The sequence below is a fragment of the Balaenoptera borealis genome (genome assembly GCF_965194805.1).
Source record: "Balaenoptera borealis genome assembly, chromosome: 10".
NCBI lineage: Eukaryota > Metazoa > Chordata > Mammalia > Artiodactyla > Balaenopteridae > Balaenoptera > Balaenoptera borealis.
Window position 1 is genome coordinate 85,967,142 of NC_138874.1, and position 22,290 is coordinate 85,989,431.

Below are 22,290 nucleotides of genomic sequence, written 5' to 3' on the forward strand. Positions count from 1 at the left end.
TAGGAGGTAGGTAAGTATTAAGTGTAAAGGGGTCAAAAAGAAACTTTCTGGAATGATAGGAACATTCTATATCTTGATTGGTGTGTTGTTTGCGCAGGTATATAAATTTGTCAAAACTCAACAAACAGTACTCTTAAAATATGTTTTTCCGTTTTGTTGTGTGAAATTATACCTCAAAAACGTTGACTAGGGATTTCCCTGGAGGTCCAGTGGTTAAGACTCCGCGCTCCCAATGCAGGGGGCCTGGGTTCGATCCCTGGTCAGGAAAATAGATCCCTCAGGCTGCAACTAAGACCTGACCCAGCCAAATAAATAAATAAATATTTTTTTTTTAAAAGTCGACTAAAAAAAAAAACTATAGTAAGTGGGTTTAACAAATAACCTAGGATTATTGGCTAAAATTGGACATGTTTAAATGATATATAAACAAATATATATGATATATAAATTTATATACACACATATGTATAACAAATATTAGCAACCTGGATTGTGATTCTTTTCTAAGATGCAGAGTTCTTTTCAACCTTAGACTTTCTTAATGTATGAAATGTGAAGGTTGGGTTAGAAATTCTTTGTATCCAGCTATAAAAAGAAAAGAAGTCAATAAACTTAAGTTAGTCTTTTAAAAGTTGATGTAAAACTTGTTTTTCCTCAGAAATCTTCCTGCCAAATCTGTGGAAGAAGCTTTACGTCACCGACAAGAATATGATGAGATGGTGGCTGAGGCTAAAAAACGAGGTATAAAATTTAACTCCAATTGGTATATTTAATTTATTGGTATCAATAGGAAATTAATTTCAGTAGGATGGAAGATGGTGAAATTGACCAAGCCTGTCTTTAAGATGATGCTGATTTCTTATTTTTCTAACTAAATTTGTTCTTAAAGAGAAATAAAATATCATTCTAGAATCACAGTTTTTCTGTAAATACTTTTACAAAACTATTATGAGGAGAAAGGCAACAGACTATCTATGAGAGACTCTGTAATTGTGTCATAAACCTGGGACTACTAGTATCTTAATTTATAAATGAAGATATTATTCATGAATCTATTCATGAAATAATTTTTACTTGTTTAAAACAGAAATTAAAGAAGCACATAAAAGAAAAAAAATAATGAAAGAACGATTTAAACAGGAAGAAAATATTGCAAGTGCAATGGTAATTTGGATCAATGAAATACTACCCAACTGGGAAGTAATGTAAGTAAGCAGACTTTTCCTGAATTTCAGTCTGTCTCCAAAGATCTCGTTTCCAATTTTGTATTTTTATGACTTCCAGCATGTATCTTATGTTTTGACTAAATTATACTATTAACCAATGTTTGAAAATTTTCATGCTTATCTCTGTGCTTTGCTTTTGTAAATCCCTCAGTCTCTAATGCCTGCTTCCCTTACTGACCACCCTCTGTGCCTGTCAGAATTTTACCTATCATTTGAGTCCCATCTGAAATATTAGTTGATCCATGAAACTTCTAATTTGCTCAGTTACCATATTTTCTTAATTCTAACATACCATCTATTGCAAGATGCACTATTGATGTAATAGCAGGTTTTTTGGCAAAGAAAATGTTAAATATGTACATTCATTGTAATATGCACTTATTAAATGTTAAATATTAAAGTGACTTCTAATATGCTTCTCTTATAATCAAGATAGTAAGATACATATGATCTTTCCCTTCTGTAATGTCTCATTATACTTTGAGACTAATACACTTCTTGCCTTACTTTGCCTTTTATTTTTTGACAGTATTTTTATACATACCTTATTTTTCCTCTAGACTGGACGGTAGGAGATGTCTTCTGCAATGCCTAGTGTAGGATGTGCATTGGAAATTTGTTGAATATTGTCACAGTGTGACAGATACTATATTAGGCTCTTTATACAAGTAATCACATTTGATTCTTATAACCTTTACTCCCATTTATTTTATAGGGAAGCTCAAAGTCAGAGAGGTTAAGTGATTTGCCCAGGGTTGTACAATTAATGAACGGTTAACCAGATTTGAACTCAAGTCTATCTGATTTTAAAGCCCACACTTCTTTCAGTAGACTGTGCTGCCTCTCAAAGACTAGGGCTTTACACATAGTAAATATGTTGTGATTTTGTTTTTGGTACTGAATTGACAATGCATTTTTATGTTCCTTTTATCTTCTTTTTTCATAATTGTCCCCATATTTCTGATTCTCTCATTGTATCCTTAGTATAAGCGGCAGTTGTAGAAGGCAGTTCCCTTTAAATTGCTATATATTTTTAGGCTTTTTTTGCCTACATACATGAACCCAAGAAAAGAGTGCATCACATACTTAACTCTCTATGTTCTGAAAAATCATTAAGTCACTTGGTCATAGACTAGATAAACCATCATGCAACTAGTGTTTTTGGTATAAAATGTAACTTTCTCCTTTTTTTCTCCCCCTTTAATTCTAGGCGTAGTACAAGAAGAGTTCGAGAATTGTGGTGGCAGGGATTGCCCCCTAGCGTCCGTGGGAAAGTTTGGAGTCTAGCTGTAGGAAATGAACTAAATATCACTCCTGGTTTGTATTCTATATTCAGTTACTCCCACACATGCAAACAGCCATCTTCAGCCTTCCAAAGCAGATTAGTAGATTGGTCATTTGAAAAGGCCATATATGGCCATATACCATATATGTCATTTTAAGAGCATGCTTCATTCCCTACCCCCTTCTAAAACCTGGTAAGATTTAATAAGTAAGTTACTATATTTCATATTATATAAATAAGGTTTGTGGGTTTTCCTTTAGTTTACAACCATCAATAATAATCTTGACATCTAAATATCTTAACTGTAGGTAACTTCAAAAACTTCTGGGTCTAGGTAACAATAGGTGAATAAACATATACAAGGAAAAATAAAATAGCTGTGGAAAAGTTTCCTCTTTTTTCAAAAAGCCATAAATATTGAGGGAAAGCTAGAAATTTCTTTTCCTATCTTTCTACCCAAACCAGTCATTTTGAATATTTTATTTAAAAATTTTAAAGTTTAAAAAACAAAAAGAAGTAAGATTCTCATTGTTTTTATTTTCTTAAATTTCTTAAAACCTTGATGCATAGGAGTAAAATGTAGATAGGAGTAAAATGTAGTGTAGTTTTGATGAACTAAAAAAAATTACATACAATAAGGATATTATCAGTAGGGTAAAATAATTAGTAATAAAAGATACTAAATGGTCTGAGTGATAATGATAATGCCAGATAAAGGTACCACAGAAAGACTTAGGGACTCTAGTATAATAATATGAATAATACATTGTTACTTAAAATTTTTTATTTACATATTTATTGAAAAAAAGTCAAACAATAGTAAAGTACAAACTGCATATTTCGTCCCCCTCTTCCACCCAAACTTCTGCTCTTGATCCTACTCTAGGTACCAGTTAGCAATTTGGTGTATGTTCTTCCAGATCTTTTTCCTATGCACATAAAAAAGTGTACATCTACATATGATAATTTTTAAGCCTTCTCTTTTTCTTCCTTTTATTTTTTTTTTCCCACAAACCATCTGAACATCCCTCTATGTCAGTGCATAAAAGGGGCACTTATATGTACTGTAGCTGCACTGTATTCCACGGTTTGGCTGTAGTATAATATATTTAACCATTTTCCTAGTGATCGCTAAATCAAAGACATATATATTAAAACAACATCGGGACTTCCCTGGTGGTCCAGTGGTTAAGACTCCAAGGTTCCAATATATGGGGTGCAGGTTCAATCCCTGGTCAGGGAACTAAAATCCCACATGCGTGCGGTGCAGCCAAAAAATAAAAAAAATTAAAAAAATCAAGGTACCTGTTTTTTTTACTCCTCAAAAGTGATTAAAATTAATGAAAATTACCCACATAGAGTATGACTGAAAATAATTTAGAAATATTTACCAAAAGCATCAAAAAATGTAACCTTTGATGCATTAATTCCAGTTCTAACACTTTAAGTAAATAAATAATCAGGACTGGTTTCAAAAGCTTTTCTACAAGGATATTCATTACAGCAATCAGCATTATATATAGTTGTACAGAATTTATAACAAAAATCTAAATGTTTATCTTTAGTCTTAAAAGTGATGCCAACTTTGAATAGCATGATCATGTATGGTTTATAAAATTGATTTTCACAAAAATCCTATAATGAACATGTCATTTTAACTTGACTTTTTTTTTAATTAAAAAATTAGAATTTAGAGCAAGAATTGAGTTTTAAATTAAGCCTAGAAAAGGTATTGTATTGGTTAAAGTCTTAGGAATCAGTTTTGCATATAGGTGAGATGAAGAAGTATTGGTGGCTATTTGAAGTTTTGTTTGCAGTTTTGGGGTTTTTTTTGAGAACTTTGGCTTTACACTTTTAGGTATCCTGACAACTTAGACATTAAAACATTGGTTAAGTTGGTATTAATCTTTTGTGATTCTCTAATCAAAAAGTTATTTTTTAAGCTTGAAATTTGTACGGTTTGTAAAATAACTGGGTCATTTATTTTTAAAGTCATTTTAGCTTCTCTCTACTAAACAGTTATGTATTCAGGAGTGAAATGGGTACTCATTCTCTTCTTTTTCATTAGTGGTGGGAAGAAAGCTAAATTTCAGTGGAAGTAAATTTAGTTTTGATAACTTTGTTTACTTTTAGGAGCTCTAATAGTTTGACTCTTTTCCTGTTGTATTTGTTTTAATCATGAAATTTATAACCATTAGAGAATAGTAACTAAGAATAGGGGTTCTAAAGTCAGTCAAATGTGGTTCAAATCTTGGTTCCACTATGTATTAGGTTTGTGACCTTGGGCAAATTACTTAACATCTAGAGGTCTTAGTTTTCTTCATCTGTAAATGGGGATAAGATAATCAGCTATCTCAAAGTAGTGTTCTAACAGCTATTTGTGATGATGAATATCAAATTATAGTGAAAGTGAAATTTACTGAGAATGCATACAGTATCATTACTGTCAGAAAACAAGAAAGTGAAACATACACTGATCTCAAAGTATTCTCTGCTCAAATCCAAGATACTTCTTTAGTCTGCTTCAAGCTCTACGTTTGTACATACAGAATAAAATGTGTGACATGCCCACTCAAGCATGGAATTGAACTGAGATGCAGGTCATCTTATTATAGATGAGCACTGTAACTCTTCCCTGAAGAGATATCTTTTTTTTTTTTTTAAGGAATTCCTTTATTTTTTTTTTATTTATTTATTTATTTATTTATTTATTTATTTATTTATTTATTTATTTATTTTTAGCTGTGTTGGGTCTTCGTTTCTGTGCAAGGGCTTTCTCTAGTTTCGGCAAGCGGGGGCCACTCTTCATCGTGGTGCACGGGCCTCTCACTATCGCGGCCTCTCTTGTTGTGGAGCACAGGCTCCAGACGCGCAGGCTCAGTAGTTGTGGCTCACGGGCCTAGTTGCTCCACGGCATGTGGGATCTTCCCAGACCAGGGCTCGAACCCGTGTCCCCTGCATTGGCAGGCAGATTCTCAACCACTGCGCCACCAGGGAAGCCCCAAGAGATATCTTTTGATGTTTGGAAATGCATTGCTACATTTTTATTATTGGATCAATTTTGTGACTTTCAAAAGTGATGTATTTATTTGGTGAGCCTTTCTTTTTCCAAGACAGTTTTGAAGTTTGAGTAGAACAGTGAAACTGGAATTCCTAGCTTGGAATCAGTTTGAAATGAAAAAGTGCAAACCTCAGTTTAAGAATTGAAAAAAAATTATATATCTAAATTTTAAGATTATATCTACGTCTTATATCAAAACATTGATGGAGTTGGGCACAAATAATAGAAATTTTAAGTTTTTTGTTCTTTTTAAAATTCTTCTTTCCAAACCATGTGTAGTAACAAGAAGTGAACAGAAGGGAGAAGGGATCAGAATAGTAAGAGTCTATTTGAAATGTAAAAGTCAGCAATTTTATAATGATCTGGTTCTTGTTAGTATATATATTGGGTTAGCCAAAAGATTCGTTCGTTTTTATCTGTAAGATGGCTCGTAGCACTTAGTTGTCTTTAACTTCATTCAAAACACTTTTGTTAGATTGTATGTGACAGCTGTCATATCAGCGTGCATTTTAAAAAAGACTTATCAAAATTGGTGAATTTTTGTGTAGCCATTTTAATATTGAAGATGGAAGAAAAAAACCAACATTTTCAGCATATTATGCTTTATTATTTCAAGAAAGGTAAAAATGCAACCGAAATGGCAAAAAGAGATTTGTGCAGTGTATGGAGAAGGTGCTTTGATTGATCGAACGTGTCAAAAGTGGTTTGTGAAGTTTCGTGCTGGAGATTTCTCGCTGGACGATGCTCCACGGTCAGGTAGACCAGTTGAAGTTGATAGCGATCAAACTGAGACATTAATTGAGAACAATCGAATGTTATACCACAAGGGAGATAGCCAACATACTCAAAAAATCCAAATCAAGTGTTGAAAATCATTTGCACCAGTTTGGTTATGTGAATCACTTTAATGTTTGGTTTCCACATACGTTAAGCTAAAAAAAAAAAAACCTTGACCGTATTTCCACATGCAATTCTCTACTGAAACGTAATGAAAATGTTATGTTTTTAAAACAAATTGTGGGGGTTTCCTGGTGGCGCAGCGGTTAAGAATCCGCCTGCCAATGCAGGGGACACAAGTTCGTGCCCTGGTCTGGGAAGATCCCACATGCTGCAGAGCAGCTAAGCCCGTACGCCACAACTACTGAGCCTGTGCTCTAGAGCCTGTGAGCTACAACTACTAAAGCCCGTGCTCTGCAACAAGAGAAGCCACCGCAATGAGAAGCCCACGCACCGCGACGAAGAGTAGCCCCCGCTCACCACAACTAAAGAAAGCCCACACAGCAACGAAGACCCAGCCATACATACATACATACATACATACATACATACATACATAATACAGTTCCCTTTAAAACAAATTGTGACAGGCGATGAAAAGTGGATACCATACAATAATGTAGAACAGAAAAGATCATGGGGCAAGTGAAATGAACTATCACCAACCACACCAAAGGCCGGTCTTCATCCAAAGAAGGGGATGTTGTGTATATGGTGGGATTGGAAGGGAGTCCTCCATTATGTGCTTCTTCTGGAAAACGAAACGATTAACTCCAGCAAGTACTGCTCCCAATTAGACCAACTGAAAGTGGTACTCAGCGAAAAGCGTCCAGAATTAGTCAACAGAAAACGCATAGTCTTCCATCAAGCTAATGCAAGACCGCATGTTTCTTTGATGACCAGGCAAAAACTGTTACAGCTTGGCTGGGAAGTTCTGATTCATCCGCTGTATTCACCAGACATTGCACCTTTGGATTTCCATTTATTTCGGTCTTTACAAAATTCTCTTAATGGAAAAAATTTCAATTCCCAAGGCTGTAAAAGGCACCTGGAACAGTTCTTTGCTCAAAAAGATAAAGTTTTGGGAAGATGGAATTATGAAGATGCCTGAAAAATGGCAGAAGGTAGTGGAACAAAAGGGTGAATACATTGTTCAATAGAGTTCTTGATGAAAATGAAAAATGTGTCTTTTATTTTTACTTAAAAACCAAAGGCACTTTTTGGCCAACCCAGTATTATGTATACTTACTATGGTACAGTCATACATTGGGATACTGTGCAGTTGTTAAAAAAAACCCGCAAACCTAAAGTAGATTTATTCTACTAATATGGACCAACTTCCAATGTGATAAAGCAAGATGCAAATCAATGCATGTAATATGTTGCCACTTTTTTTTAAAGGAAAATATATATGTATATGCTTGTGTTTGCATATTTTTATCTTTAGAGTTTTGGTAAGCAAAGTGCATTGGAGGGAAGGAAATTTATTTTTCACTCTGTACTGTTTTGTACTGTTTGAATTTTTTAGAAAATCACATTCATATATTACCTTTAAAAACAAATACATTTTTTATTTTTATATTTTAATTAAAAATAAATTTTTGGCCGTGCCGTGCAGCTTGTGGTATCTTAGTCCCCCAACCAGGGATTGAACCCACACCCTCAGCAGTGAAAGTGCCAAGTTCTAACCAATGGACCACCAGGGAATTCCCTAAATACATTTTTTTAAAAAGATTAATTGAAGTAAAAAATGTTCTTGGTATTTTGGGCAATATATAAACGTTGTTATTTGGCAAGAAGTCCTTTTTGCTGTTTTGTCATGGAAATTTACTATTTTTATGTATTTTTAAATAACTATAATAGAAAGTAGAAACAATTAAAATTTAAGAATTGAGAAAAATTTTCAATTTCTTTTGTTCTTGAAGTTTTAATGAGATGCTGTTTATGGAAGCACAGAGTGGTAGTCTCAAAAAGTGATTGGGCAATTAAAGTAAAAAGATAGGGGTTGAGATTTTTGTATGTAGCCCTTCTGGCGAAATTTGTGAAGTTTGGTCGCTTTGGATAGCTTAGGTAGCCTTAGATAGCAATATCATAATGGAGAAACCAGTTTCAAGAGAGAAGGAAAGCAAGAAGTAGCATTTGCATTTACTGAGGGTCTGTAAGGTGTCAGGAGCTGTATGTAAATTATTTAATCATCAGTAACCCCATGAGTAGGTGGTGTTTTTCTCCGGTTTACAGATGAAGAAAGCCAAGTTCCAGAGTGATCAAGTACCTTTCTTGAAGTCCCACAGGTAGTAAGTGGCAGAGCTGGAATTTGAATCTAGATCTGACTGACTCCAAGAAAATCATGTCTCTGCTATTCTACAGTGATACTTCTTCAGCAGAAGCATCTCTTCCTGCCTCTTAACATTCATTCTATATTGTAGCTATTTGGATGACCACTCTGTGCAGTATTTTCTTTGCTATCTTTCTGGTTGAGTAATGAATAGTTTTGATAGAATCAGGTACTTCAATTTGCCACATTTTTGATGCCTGCTACATAAGAAAAATCTGACCTTATAATAGGATTTTTTCTCTTTATTTTTAAGTAAGAGTAAAAATAGAAAATAAGAGAATAAATTTCTTTCCTATTATTTATGAATTTTTGTTCTTTTTTTCCCCCAGAACTTTATGAAATCTTCCTCTCAAGAGCAAAGGAACGGTGGAAAAGCTTCAGTGAAACAAATTCAGAGAATGATGTAGAAGGTGTGATTTTTTTTGTTGTGGTTAATAAAAATTTCTCAAAATCCAGTCGCTGAGATACTAGTGTGATTTTTACAATGTATCAGGAACTGTAGTAATTCTTCACATACTTTATCTCCTTTAATGTTATAACCCTTTAAGTAGATGGTATTATACTGAATGATATAAGAGGAAACTGAGGCTCAGAGTATTTAACTTGGGAACAGTGAAGCTGTAATGTAAACCCAGGTTGTTGGACCCCAGAGTCCAGGATTTAATCATAACAGTAAGACTAATGGGGTGCAGTATTTTTAGGCCAACTCTTAACTTAAAGATAGATGATCTGCACACCTCACTTGTGACCTGTTGTCTCCCCTGACTCTCACTGACTTTCATTCACTCCCTAATGTATTATTTATAATTCTTATTGTGCCTTAACCTTTGTTCATTTAATTCACGCATAGACCTCATCTTTCCCTCCACTCTCATCAGTTTTTCTCCTGATCATTTTGGCGAAAACAGGAACACTTTTTTTTCCTGTCATCATAGTTTATTAAATTTAGGTAAATTTATTTAAATATTTCTTGTCCTTGAATAATGGGGAGCTGTTTATCTGCCAGTCACTTTTCTTTCTACTTCATAGGAAGCAAATTTTTCTCTTCCCTATAAGTAAAACTCTAAAAATGAGCATGGTTTAGGGTAGAGAAATGGTGCATATCTCATAGTGGTTTTCATGAGTATGTAAACAACTCTTAAATTCCTTGAATACTCTTTTTTCTAATTTAGAAAAGTGAACAGTATGGTGGGGAAAATTGACTAAACAAGGTTAGAAAGAAGATTTGATTTGCAGAAGGGTTCGTGTAAGTATCATCCCAAGACCTGTTAGCTATGTCAGCTATTTGTGGGAAACTAAAAGTGCAAGGAAGAAGATGTAAGAAGTTTTAATTGGCAGGGCCTCAGCCTGAGTTTTAAACTCACTTTTATGAAATATTGGAAGCGTAAGAATTAAAATTATGAGCATTTACTTCAGAGACATTTTCTCATGATTAATAAATGGTAAAAGTTATATTTTAGTAGAAATTAAATGTAAATGACGAATTGCTTCAATCAGAAGAACTGTTTAAATTACTGATTTCTTATTTCCTGGGTGTTTATAATTTGTAGTTGTCATTAAACTTTTTTGGCCATTATCTTTTCAAATATTACTTCTGCCTCATCTTTCCTCTCCTTCTAGGACTTCAATTACGTTTATGTTAGACCATTTAACAGTGTCCCATAAGTCTCTTATACTATTTTTTTAAATTTGTTTTCTTTCTGTGTGTCAGTTTAGATGATTTTTGTAATCAAGTTCATGAACCCTCTCTTCTTTTATATCCAGTCTATTAAATATATCCTATTTATCCAATATATATCTTTAATTTCAGAAATTACACTTTATAATTCTAGAATGTCTACCTGGTTCTTTTTATAGATTCTATTTTTCTGGGGAAATTCTTTATCTTTACATCCCACACATTTCCTCAATCATTTTCTCTATTTTCTTTAACATATTTATAGCAGTTAATATTCTTGTTTAATTCCATTCCTGGATCATCTGCAGGTCTGCTTCTATTGGCTGGTTTTTCCCTTAATTATACGTCATATTTTCCTGATTCTTTGCATATCTTAAAAATTTAAATTGTATGTCAGTTATTATAAATAAAAAAGGTATAAATTGAAGCTGGTGTTTCCCCTCAGAGGAATTATGCTCTTTTCTGTTAGGCCATTGGGTTATTGCCTCAATTCAGTCAGTAACTGAGCTAGGTTGGGCAAGATTCCAGCTTTAGATAGACTTAGTTAATCTTGGGTTTCAAATTTGTTGATAGGAAGAACTGTCCTATTTTGACTACAGGCTCCCCTCTTCAATGAGACATTCTCCCAAGGGCCATGTGCTTATGAGTGATTTCATTATGTCTTCCCAGCTTGGCCTTCTGCACTACACTAGCACTCAGCAAAAGTCCCACAGGGTAAAACCAAATATACATTCAGGCCCCTCCAGATCCTTTCTGTCACATCAGTCTTATATGGCCATGAAAAGCTCTTCTGGTTTCTCTTTCCCTAAGCAGAGTACCTTTGTCTATGGAGGCTCAATCCTGAGCCCATTCTGAGACTTGGCAGATGCCCCTAGGAAGAAAAATGGCCACTGGTATCCACTCACCTAGGAAAGGGAAGGCTCGTCTCTTTCTGGGATTTAAATCCTTTAGACCGCTTTCCTGGCCCTCAGCAGTGAGAACATGGAGTCCTAACCACTGGACCACCCGAGAATTCCCTCTTATGCCTTTTTTAAAACAAGTGGTATTTGAAATTCGTCCTTTTTCCTAGTTTTTGTTGTGGGAGCAGTAGTCTTCCCCTACCTTCTATGAAACCTAGAAGCAGAAATCTTTCACCATAAAACTTTCTGATAGGGCTTCCCTGGTGGCGCAGTGGTTGAGAATCTGCCTGCCAATGCAGGGGACACGGGTTCGAGCCCTGGTCTGCGAGGATCTCACATGCCGCGGAGAAACTGGGCCTGTGAGCCGCAATTACTGAGCCTGCGCGTCTGGAGCCTGTGCTCCGCAACACGAGAGGCCGCGATAGTGAGAGGCCCGCGCACCGCGATGAAGAGTGGCCCCCGCTTGCCGCAACTAGGGAAAGCCCTCGCGCAGAAACGAAGACCCAACACAGCCATAAATAAATAAAAATAAATTTAAAAAAAAAACAAACCAACTTTCTGATAAATGTATAGATACTTTCTTCATATTAGAGGCTCTAAGTTCCAGCAAAAGCTATATGGCATTTCTTTAAATTTCTTAATTATTCAGCTTTTAACTTTCCTTAAGTAACATATATGCTGTGTGATCATTCTGTGTTGGTAAGATTGAACTTGGTATAGTCAAGTAATCATTTCAATTTTATCTAACTGGCAAATGCAGGTGTATCTGTTGCTGATCGGGAGGCCAGTCTGGAATTAATTAAGTTGGACATATCCCGTACATTTCCATCTCTCTACATCTTTCAGAAGGTAAGGGTTTCTAACCAGCTTGTAACAACTTTTTTTTTTTAATCCAAGAGAACAAATTCTCTAAATGCATAGCTATTATTTTTTAAAAGGCAAAACTATAAAAATTGTAGACCTTTATATAAAAAATGTAAAACTAGTAGGAAAATAGTAAAGGCATTTCTGTTATTTTATTCCACTGATTGAATGCATTGCAGTTAGCATAGCACATAAAGGTACTTGATGAGTTTCCACTGAAGTGAATTTCTTTGTTTTACTTTCTATTCTGTAAAATATTTAAATTTTAACATTTTTGCCTAGTAAATTGTTAAAAGATAAAGAAGTTTGTTCCAAAACTTTAAAATTTTTCAGAATTATAGTACTATCGAAATAGGAAGAAACAGTTTATTTTTTGTGCAGAGGCTGTTATGAAGTTGTTTATATTTTATGAGGAGAGAAATGATTACATTTTATATATCTATATGACTCAAGTCTTTATTCATGGAATTCTTCTATCTTTATATTGATAAAATGAGATTAAAAATTTTACCATTAAGATTAAAATTATTAGTAAACTTAATTTCGTGTAGCTTGATGGTTTTCTCTTGCTGAAACTGTATTATAGCAAATGAAAGAATCTATTTTCATTATAATTTTATTGTACCAAATTTAGACATCTTTAAAATTGCACGCAAACTACATAGCTTGTATCCATCCATCAAGTGAGTTTATTTGGCTTTTTTGGTTTTTCATAATTTTTTTTATTCATACTTTAGAAAACATCTTTGTGGAGTGATAAAGTATACTGACTAAAACCAGTCATTTAGGAAATGTAAAGTTTCTTAACATGTTTTTTGAGAATTAACTTAGAGACAATTATTTGTATAGCTTGACATTTCATTTTTCTCTCCTCTAAGGGTGGCCCATATCATGATGTCTTACATAGTATATTAGGGGCATATACATGTTACAGACCTGATGTTGGTTATGTAAGTATTTGTTTCAGTCTGTTTTTTGAATATAAACATTTTATCTCTCTTATCTCATAGTATCTTATGTTGTATTAGCTCCCAAATGTCGGTATCTTTATGTTTTTTTTTCTTGGTCATATTAACTTACCCGGAGAGGAATCTTCCCATCTCCTACCAGAGGCTTATGAGACTGATAGCCAGCTTTCTCGGAGAGCAGCTGGGGATTTTACCATTCAATTTGTAAACTTTTATTTATTGTTCCTGCTGTGGTGCCTTCTCGCCTTCTCCCTAACTCTCCTTTTCCTGACTGTCCCTTCAGAGATAAACCTCTTATGTTCTGCTGGGTTGAGGGAAAGGTAGATAGATACCTGTCCATACAGGATAGAGGAGGGGATTTGCTCCTTTCACAGATTTTCAGCCAATCCTAGTTTTAGCCCTACCTTTCAATTTTAGAGGAACCTGATAACTTCACTTTCTGAGCTTTCCAGATTTTGTGGCTGAATTGGCTTGCTGCTTATTGGCTTCCTCCTCTGCACATATTTTAGTTTCAACATTCTCCATTTAGTTAAATTAAAATTTCTAAAATGCTGTTGACATCTTTTATCTACTGTTTATATTACTTTCCATTCTTTTCGTCCTCCTAAGTTAATATTTATCATTTTATTTACTGATATTTTGTTGGATTTGGGAGGGAACAAAGAAAACTGTATGTTCAATTTGTCATGTTTAACTAGAAATCATTAAACCTTCATCTTCTTGCCTTTGTCTTAAAAAGAAGAATTTTAGAGATCTCACAATAGGGTGGCTGTGTGGTACAATTTACCCTATTTTGTTGCATGTTCATTTGTATATTTGTTTATTGATCCACTTAACAAATATTTATTGTGTGCTTATTGCTATATGTCGGGCTTTGTTCTAGGCATTTTGTTCACCTCAGTGAACAAAAGAAAGATTCTTCCCTTTTTGATGCTTATAATTTAGAAGGAAGAGACAGACAATAAATAACAACAAATAAGTAAATCATATGTTACATTAAAAGGTGATAAGTGCTATGGAAAAAGTATGGCGTGGGTTGAGGGGGAGTGAAGGTTTGGGTATGGGGCAGGTTGTAGTATTAAAGGATATGTCCATATGAAGGAAGTAAAATTTGAACAGAGAATCCCTCTTGCTCATGTGTTCTGTAATAGAACTGGAAAGACATTATGTAACCCCTTCACATTTTTAAGTTGACATTCATTTAAATTTTTTTATTGTAAGTTTAATTGTAAAGGATTTAATTTTTAGCACTTGTTAAATATTGGTATTTTAAAATAAAATTCATGCTTCTTTTAAAAAGTGTAGCCAGTAGAATTTTAACACTATAATGAGTTTATATATGTCATCATCATTTAAAGAAAAATATATGAACAAGTTCTTCGTTAATACTCTACAGAATACACAGATTTATTGGCTCATTGGATTTATGTAAAATGACCACCTTAGAACCTAACTGGTGATGACAAGCCTCACTGGCAAGCCAGTCAGTCAAATCAGACTTGTTTTATAATATGTGATAAGAGTAGTATAAACTATATTGGAATACATATTTCATGATGTGGTTTGATAAAATAGGTTTTTAACTGCATTAATGAATAATACATACTTAATCTATAAGTAAATCACACAGAAGTTTTATCTGTGGAATTTCTTCAGTATATCTTGTAAAAAGTTGGTAATGGTTCACATTCCAGTTATATTTAAAATAACCAAGGACACCAATCTGTATTGCTCTTTTATTTGTTCTCCTGGTCTCTCTGTGTAAGTCTGTTATACAAATCTCTATCAGAAGTGCTCTGTAAACTGTTTTTTTAATGAAAGAATGAATATTTTTGCAACAGCAGTTTCCAATTACTTATCTGCTAAAAAATGTGCAATAGCTGCTCATAACTCACAAGCAAACATCTGTATAGCTTAGCCTTTTACTGAAGACCTTTCATAATTTGTAAATGCATCCTACTTTTTCTAATTTTTCCCATTAATCCCATTATAAATCGCTTGCTCCAACTGTACTGACCCTATATGTCTTTGCTGACGTGTCTTTTCCATCTTAGAATGGTTTTTCCTCATTTTTCCAGCTGCTCTTCCGGGAATCCAGCCCCACTATCCTAACCCCCATAGTCTCTTCTTTCTTGGAATTTCAGGGGCACTTCTCATAGATCTCTTTTGTTCGTAGTTCTTCACTTTCTACCTCAGACAGATGTGTTATAACAATGAAGACAGTCACCTAATTTTCATTAAATTTTGTGAGTTTATACTCTGAAATACTTCAGACTGAGAGAAAATGAAAACTAGGTAGGATACTGAGATAGACTTTTGTAGCAAGTAAAAGCTGATACTTTTTTCTTTTTTCCAAAATTTTCCCTAATACTTTTTAAACCACATGAGCAAGAAAGAAAAGTAAAATTAGGGAGATTTCATAATTTTTAGTGGTTCTCTGTATTTACCTTTGTTGGAAGATAAAAAGAAATTTTAAAACTTGGTTAATTCTACTTTGTAATGTCACTTTGTAATTTTTCAGGAATACAATACAATAAAATAAACTGTATAGATTTATTATTGTAAGCACATTTTGATTAATTTCTTTTCCTTTGAAGGTCCAAGGGATGTCCTTCATAGCAGCAGTTCTCATTCTCAACTTGGAAGAGGCAGATGCCTTCATTGCATTTGCAAATCTCCTGAATAAGCCATGCCAGTTAGCCTTTTTTCGTGTGGATCACAGCATGGTATGGACATTTGGAATGAATTGTGTTTTTCTTTGACTGTCAGTTTCTATAGTCTGAATGCCCTTTTAGAGTGAAAAACAGTAATTAGAAGACTAAGATAATCTGATCTAAAATAAGCTTTCCATTGAATTATTATAGTTCTATGAATGCTTGATGAAAAGACTCAGAGGTGTTAAGCAAGATTTTCTATTATGATTAAGGATTTATTTTCTCTATTTCTAGAGTATACTCTTAAATAATTTTGTTGAAATTTCTATCTTTAGATGTTGAGATATTTTGCAACGTTTGAAGTATTTTTTGAAGAAAATCTCTCCAAACTGTTTCTTCATTTCAAATCTTACAGTCTTACACCAGACATATACTTGATAGACTGGTAAGTCATAACATATGTAAAATATAATTATTAAAAGGAAATAAAGTGTAACTTTTTGCCTAGAGTAAATTTCATGCACAGGATCATACATATAAAAAACTCTTCGCTTGCATGTAGAGAAACTCTCACATTTTTGTGGGGAGGCATTTGATTAAGAGCATGGACTCTGGGTTGAAATCAGAATCCCTCAGTTTGTGTTTCAGTTTCCTAACTATAAAATGGGAATAATAATATCTATATCTTGAGTTGTACTGAGAGTGTTTTGCATGGATTATCTCATTCAATGCCTGGTACATAGTAAGCTCTCAGAAAGAGTTAGTTGCTGTTCCTTTAATATTCTTAACACCAAGGGTTTATGATAGTTATGATAGTGTTTCTTTATCGAGGGCTTTGTTTTTTTCCAAGGCCTTATCCAGCTTTCTGACCGAGTAATGATACCTCATTTAGGTGCTAATGTCTTTTTTTCAACTTTACAATTCTAGCTCTTCTGTTTTAAGTTGGAAATTTTGCCTAGGACTCTGGTGAGCAGTAAAATCGATTACAGAGAGAGGGGTGAACTTTGCCCAAGAGATGGAGCATTTGATCTTAAGATAGACTGTTAGGAGTACATGTGAAATATTTAAACCTTAAATCCTAATCATTAAACATCAGTGGGTTTCATATAAATGATATTGTTTTAGTATGGAAAAATAAATTAATAATGGCATTGATCAAATATCTTTCCAGTTGTTTGAGGTTTCTTTTATTTAGGCTTTAAAAAAAAACTAAGTTATTTTTCAGTGTATTCTCTTCCATTCCCATTAGGAACATTAGAATTCCTTTGAGTAGGACCCAAGATCATGGGGAGAAGGGTTTTATAATATGAGACGCAAGGGACCAAGATCAAATCTGTAAATCTGTAAAGAAGGGGGAAAAAACTCCTCAACTGTCCCTCTTAAGGACTGTGAGCATGAGGTACAGCAGGATCACAGTTGATAAAGGGAGCAGGATGGAATTAGTACTGAGTAGTACTGTATGCTAGAAATTCCCTAGGCACTACTGGTACCCTTCCTCATTTTGAACAGTGAATTAGTATTCTCTGTACTACCAAGAGTATGTTTTTTGTTATGCAATTAAATATATGTTTATAACTTAAGAAGTAGACACGGATTTTTGTTTCACTGCCTCTGTTGAGCTTATAACATATGAATCCCAGGATCAGTGGTGCAAGAAAAAAGAGGAATAAATGAGTGGCAGTGCTAAAGGGAATTTTTTTCATTTTTTAGCGGGAGAGCCTTTAGTTCCCTTGTTCACGCACGTTTCATCAGCAGTACCTCAGATAAACACAGTCTGTGTAAAAATGTATACCTTCTTTGCCAAGGCAACATCAAGAGAAGTTCTCTAGCACCTATTCTCCCTCCTTCGTCAACCAGAGTGCTACCCCAGAGTACCACTGGATAAAGACTTACATGATCAAACATTATCAGAAAGGATGTGAAAAACCATTTTGGTGATTCTATTGGAGGGTATACATGCTCCAAAAGAAGTAGTAAGTAAAGTTTGGTGAAGGGAAAACAAAAGAGTGGATGTTTGTGGAAAGAGAAAAGAGGAAAGTCAGAATTTATGGTTTTGTATTTAGATTACTAAAAGATGGTACTTGGTTTCCTCATACAGTAGTAAGAAGTAACTTTTATTGAGCATTTCTTATGTGCCTGGCACTATTCAAAATACTTTACATTTATTAACTCCTTTAATTTTCAAAACAATTCTGAGAATTAGGTAATTTTATTTTGTTTACTAATGAGGAAACTGAGGCACAGCAAGGATGAGTATCTTACTCAAGGTAACACAACCAGTAAGTTGCAAATCTAAGTTTCAGACTCAGGTGTTCTGATTTCAGAGCCCATACCCTTAACCATGAGGTTATTCTGCCACTCTAGTTTGTATTAGGCCATATCTCAATGTAAGGTTGTAAATTCACATACTTTTGTTATTTATTACTTCATTTCCAACTACTCACGTTCTTTGAGCGAAGGAGCCATATCTTATTTGCCTTTTTCACCCTAGTTAAGCCCTGTTCTTTTTATATATAGATACTTAATGAGTGAATGAATAAATGAATGAAAAATTCCAATGACTTTTTCCCCCTAATTTTAGGATCTTCACACTATATAGCAAATCACTACCACTTGATCTGGCCTGTCGAGTCTGGGATGTATTTTGCAGAGATGGGGAGGAATTTTTATTTAGGACTGGATTAGGAATCCTCCGATTATATGAAGATATTCTCCTACAGATGGACTTTATTCATATAGCACAGTTTCTAACTAAATTGCCAGAAGATATCACATCAGAAAAGCTGTTCACCTGTATTGCAGCCATTCAAATGCAGAATAGTACCAAAAAATGGACTCAGGTAGAGTGACATTTTCCTACTTGTAATAGATGTATAAAAACAGTTTATTTCTTGTAAAAAAAAAAAAAAAGTCATGTCTTTCTCAAATGTTAGTGCTTAAATTTTTAAAAAACTTACAAAAATAATTTTTGACTTTGAAAAAAAAAAATGAATTGCTCCGCTTTCACCTCTCCAGACTTATGGCTTTATCTTTATGTAAGTCCAGTAATATTTTATGAATTTAGTGAAGTACAGCCTACAATAGTCATGTATTTGCCAGGGCAATTGTATAATTACCTTGGTATTTCAGATAGACAACAATTGTTTTAAATACCTGATGTGTACTAAGGGTTTGCAATAAAAAGAATATAATGTATGATCCTGACTTTTTAGATGCTTAGTCTTGTTAGGGAAGCAAATATATTGGCAGTCGAAAGTTAAATGACATAAAAAATAGTGTTAACACTTGCTCCATGAATGATAGCCAGTAGGCATTATAAGCTCTCAAGTTTTATTGCTTATGAAAATGAAAATATAAGAATATTGGTCCAGAGGATGTTTTGTTACCTAACAGTAATTTTATAATATTTGGCAAGTGATGAAAACTGGAATCTAACTATATATCATAAAGTTGGGTTGAAACAAACAAGAGGATTTGAGAATGGCAGTCTTTCAGGGGACAGAGTTATGTATACTAAAGCTTTTTCATGTTAATAAACTATAGTTTTTAAAATCTCTTTAATCTGCATGGTAGTTTTTTTGAGGATTAATGTTTACTTTATATAATTTCCAGGTCTTTGCATCTGTGATGAAGGATATTAAAGAAGGAGACAAGAATAATAGTCCAGCTCTGAAAAGCTAATCTTCAAAATTAACAGACTAATTGCAATATTAAAAAAATGTTTTTGATAAAAGTATTTTGTTTCCTATGTAAAAAGCATGGAAGAAAATGTTGAAGAAAACTAAAAGAATCAAGACTTGGAAAACCACTGATTTTGAATTCCATGGCTGAAGTAAATGAGTACCTATTGACAGTATTAATAAAAAAGTATTTTATAGGGAGAGCCATTTTACAAAGAAAAAAGTTTAAATGGCTAGTTCATACTCCGTAATTTGGAGTGAACAGTTTAATGCAATAAATTTTTTTAACAGCTTTGGAGATAGTTCAAATTTTTACATCTTTTCTTTTTTAACATTTAGCATAAAGGAGGAGCATAACAATTAGCACTTTGGAGGTCAGAACAGGATTGTTAAATACTACCTTAACTTCCAAAATACTATTGGAAATAAACACCTGAGTACAGATATTATCTCCAGTTCCAAACTTTTGAAGATATTATAGACCAAGAATAAGCAATGTTGATTATGAATTATTTACGTCACTGAAGTTGTTTATCTTCACTCACAGGTTGGGGCAAATTTAGGTTATCTGGGAACTGGAAATATTGGTAGGAGATTGTTTAGCATTTGTGTAGGTGTTTTTCCACAGTATCATGTCTATTTGTTTTTGAAAGGAAATTGTTTCATTTTCTCAAGGAATTCCTATCACTCAGAGCATTTTATCCTCTCTGTTTCTAGTCTAAGAAATTGTTCATCTAGTAATTTAAGAAAGCTAACTGGTAGAAGGAAATTTCTTTGCACTTTAATGGACTGAAGGCTTTTTGGGGTGAGTAAGTCCATAAATATAAATGAGGTTTTTCACTGGTAAGAGTAAAAAGTAATGAATTTTGAGAGTTCTTAATTAGAATGCTACTTGGCAAGACTTTAAATATGTTAGTTAAAATTCTTTCATTGTAGAAACAAAATTTGTTAATTCCAGTTTGAAATTGGAAATCTTAATATGTAGCCAAGTCCATGACTTGTAAAACACTGTGTATAATTTTCTAATCAAAGGAAATAAGAGTAAAAGGTAAAATTAATTTTTTTCTAATGAGTAACTTTGATGATATAGTGGATAAAGGAATGATTAATTATTGGTAAATTGCCATTAAATTTATTATAATATGTTTAATTCTTAAACCTAAAGTAAATCACTTGAATATCATGAGTGATATCTATACAAAAAGGTATTTGGTTAATAATTAGATTTATAATGTGCTTTTATGTTGCAATTTGGTTTGAAACAACAATTAAGCACACTATTTCTGTTAGTGGTATATAGTCTTCAAACTAACAAGCCTGAGAACCTTGTTAGTGTAGCGCCTGCCTCTTTAGGAGTATGGGACCAGACGGTACCTATGTATTTTTACCCCATGGGTCATTCTAGCCTAGGGACCACTAATGGAACCCTCAGAAGTTAACTCCTCTCCTAGGAGCTTGCTTAGTGGAAACTAGTAGTGTAATAAAATATTGAGGGAGTACCCAGGGTCTTAACAGGTTTTAGAATGACATTTTAACTCTGGTAACTACTTCCTTGGTATTGGTGGCCCTGATAAAGGGAATGTAACCCCTGGCAGTAATCTCATTGAGGTTATACTACCTGCCTAAACTTAATCTTACTTTTGTGTATTTGTTTCCAGAGTTGGACCTAAGTTACTGTATTTCTTTTTCTCATTTTTATTATTGTACAGTTTCTTTTACCTTTCAAGTATAAATGTGTATATAAAATGTAAATACAAGGAATTTATTAAAAACCACTATTAACAATTACTGTGTAAATAAAACTCGTAAACAGAGTAATTACTTGAAATGAGTCTTCATTATTTTGGGGATATTTAACTACATGTGGAGATAAAAAGGGAATAAACTTTTTTGCCAAATTTCTCTTCCTGGGATGCACTGGGCCTTTAGCCTCTTGAGACTGACAGTACTGGCAGCTAAAATATTGTTACTGTCTTTGCTCTTGAACCTCTTATACAGGCAGTATGGAGTTACTCATTATTCGCATGGTCAGTTGTATGACAGTTTTTTTGGTTAAAGTATATTTTCAATTAAAAAATAACTTTCCTAAAAGCCTCAAGATAATGTGAAATTTAATATGGTGTTTTATTTGTTTGTCTACTTAATCAGTATTTCTCACTTCATTGTCCTTTTAGCGCAGGTCTACATTGTATTATTTAAATGCTACTGGAAGACTCCAGCAACTAGCATAGTTTTCTAAAGTCAGAGAACATAGTCATAGTTTTTGCTGATTTCTTTTGCAGTGATGACCTTCATATAATGTTGTTGGTTTGAGTATATATATTTTTAATTGAAGTATAGTTGATTTACAATGTTTGTTAGTTTCTGGTGTAGAGCAAGGTGATTCAATTCAGTTATACATACATACACATATATATATTTTTTTCATATTCTTTTCCATTATAGCTTGTTACAAGATACTGAATATAGTTCCCTGTGCTATACAGCAGGTCCTTGTTGTTTATCTGTTTTATATATAGTAGTTTATATCTGCTAATCCCAAACTCCTAATTTATCCCCCACCCCCACCCCCTGGCTTTTCCTCTTTGGTAACCACAAGTCTGTTCTCTATGTCTATGAGTCTGTTTCTGTTTTGTAAATAAGTTCATTTGTGTCATATTTTAGATTCCACATATAAGTGGTATCATACAGTATTTGTCTTTCTCTTTCTGACTTCACGTAGTATGATAATTTCTAGGTCCATCCACGTTGCTGCAAATGGCATTATTTCATTCTTTTTTATGTCTGAGTAGTATTCCACTGTGTATATATACCACATCTTTATCCATTCACATGTTGATGGACATTTAGGTTGCTTCCATGT

The 22,290-nt window shown here is 33.6% G+C and overlaps 1 protein-coding gene across 2 annotated transcripts in view; it reads left to right on the plus strand.

The window, feature by feature from the left end:
- The window catches only part of TBC1D12 (TBC1 domain family member 12), an 86,259-nt gene extending 65,014 nt beyond the window's left edge, over positions 1 to 21,245 (plus strand). The window contains exons 4-13 of one of the 2 annotated variants that reach the window (XM_082406511.1): positions 659 to 741; positions 1,088 to 1,205; positions 2,437 to 2,543; positions 9,014 to 9,094; positions 12,022 to 12,110; positions 13,004 to 13,075; positions 15,691 to 15,819; positions 16,083 to 16,192; positions 18,329 to 18,587; positions 19,360 to 21,245. In XM_082406511.1, coding sequence (XP_082262637.1) covers positions 659 to 741; positions 1,088 to 1,205; positions 2,437 to 2,543; positions 9,014 to 9,094; positions 12,022 to 12,110; positions 13,004 to 13,075; positions 15,691 to 15,819; positions 16,083 to 16,192; positions 18,329 to 18,587; positions 19,360 to 19,428 — 1,117 coding nt within the window. In that variant the 3' untranslated portion in view covers positions 19,429 to 21,245. Of the gene's footprint in view, positions 1 to 658; positions 742 to 1,087; positions 1,206 to 2,436; positions 2,544 to 9,013; positions 9,095 to 12,021; positions 12,111 to 13,003; positions 13,076 to 15,690; positions 15,820 to 16,082; positions 16,193 to 18,328; positions 18,588 to 19,359 lie in introns of those variants that run through there. The other variant, XM_082406512.1, reaches the window with a different exon arrangement.
- The last annotated feature ends 1,045 nt before the right edge of the window (positions 21,246 to 22,290 follow it).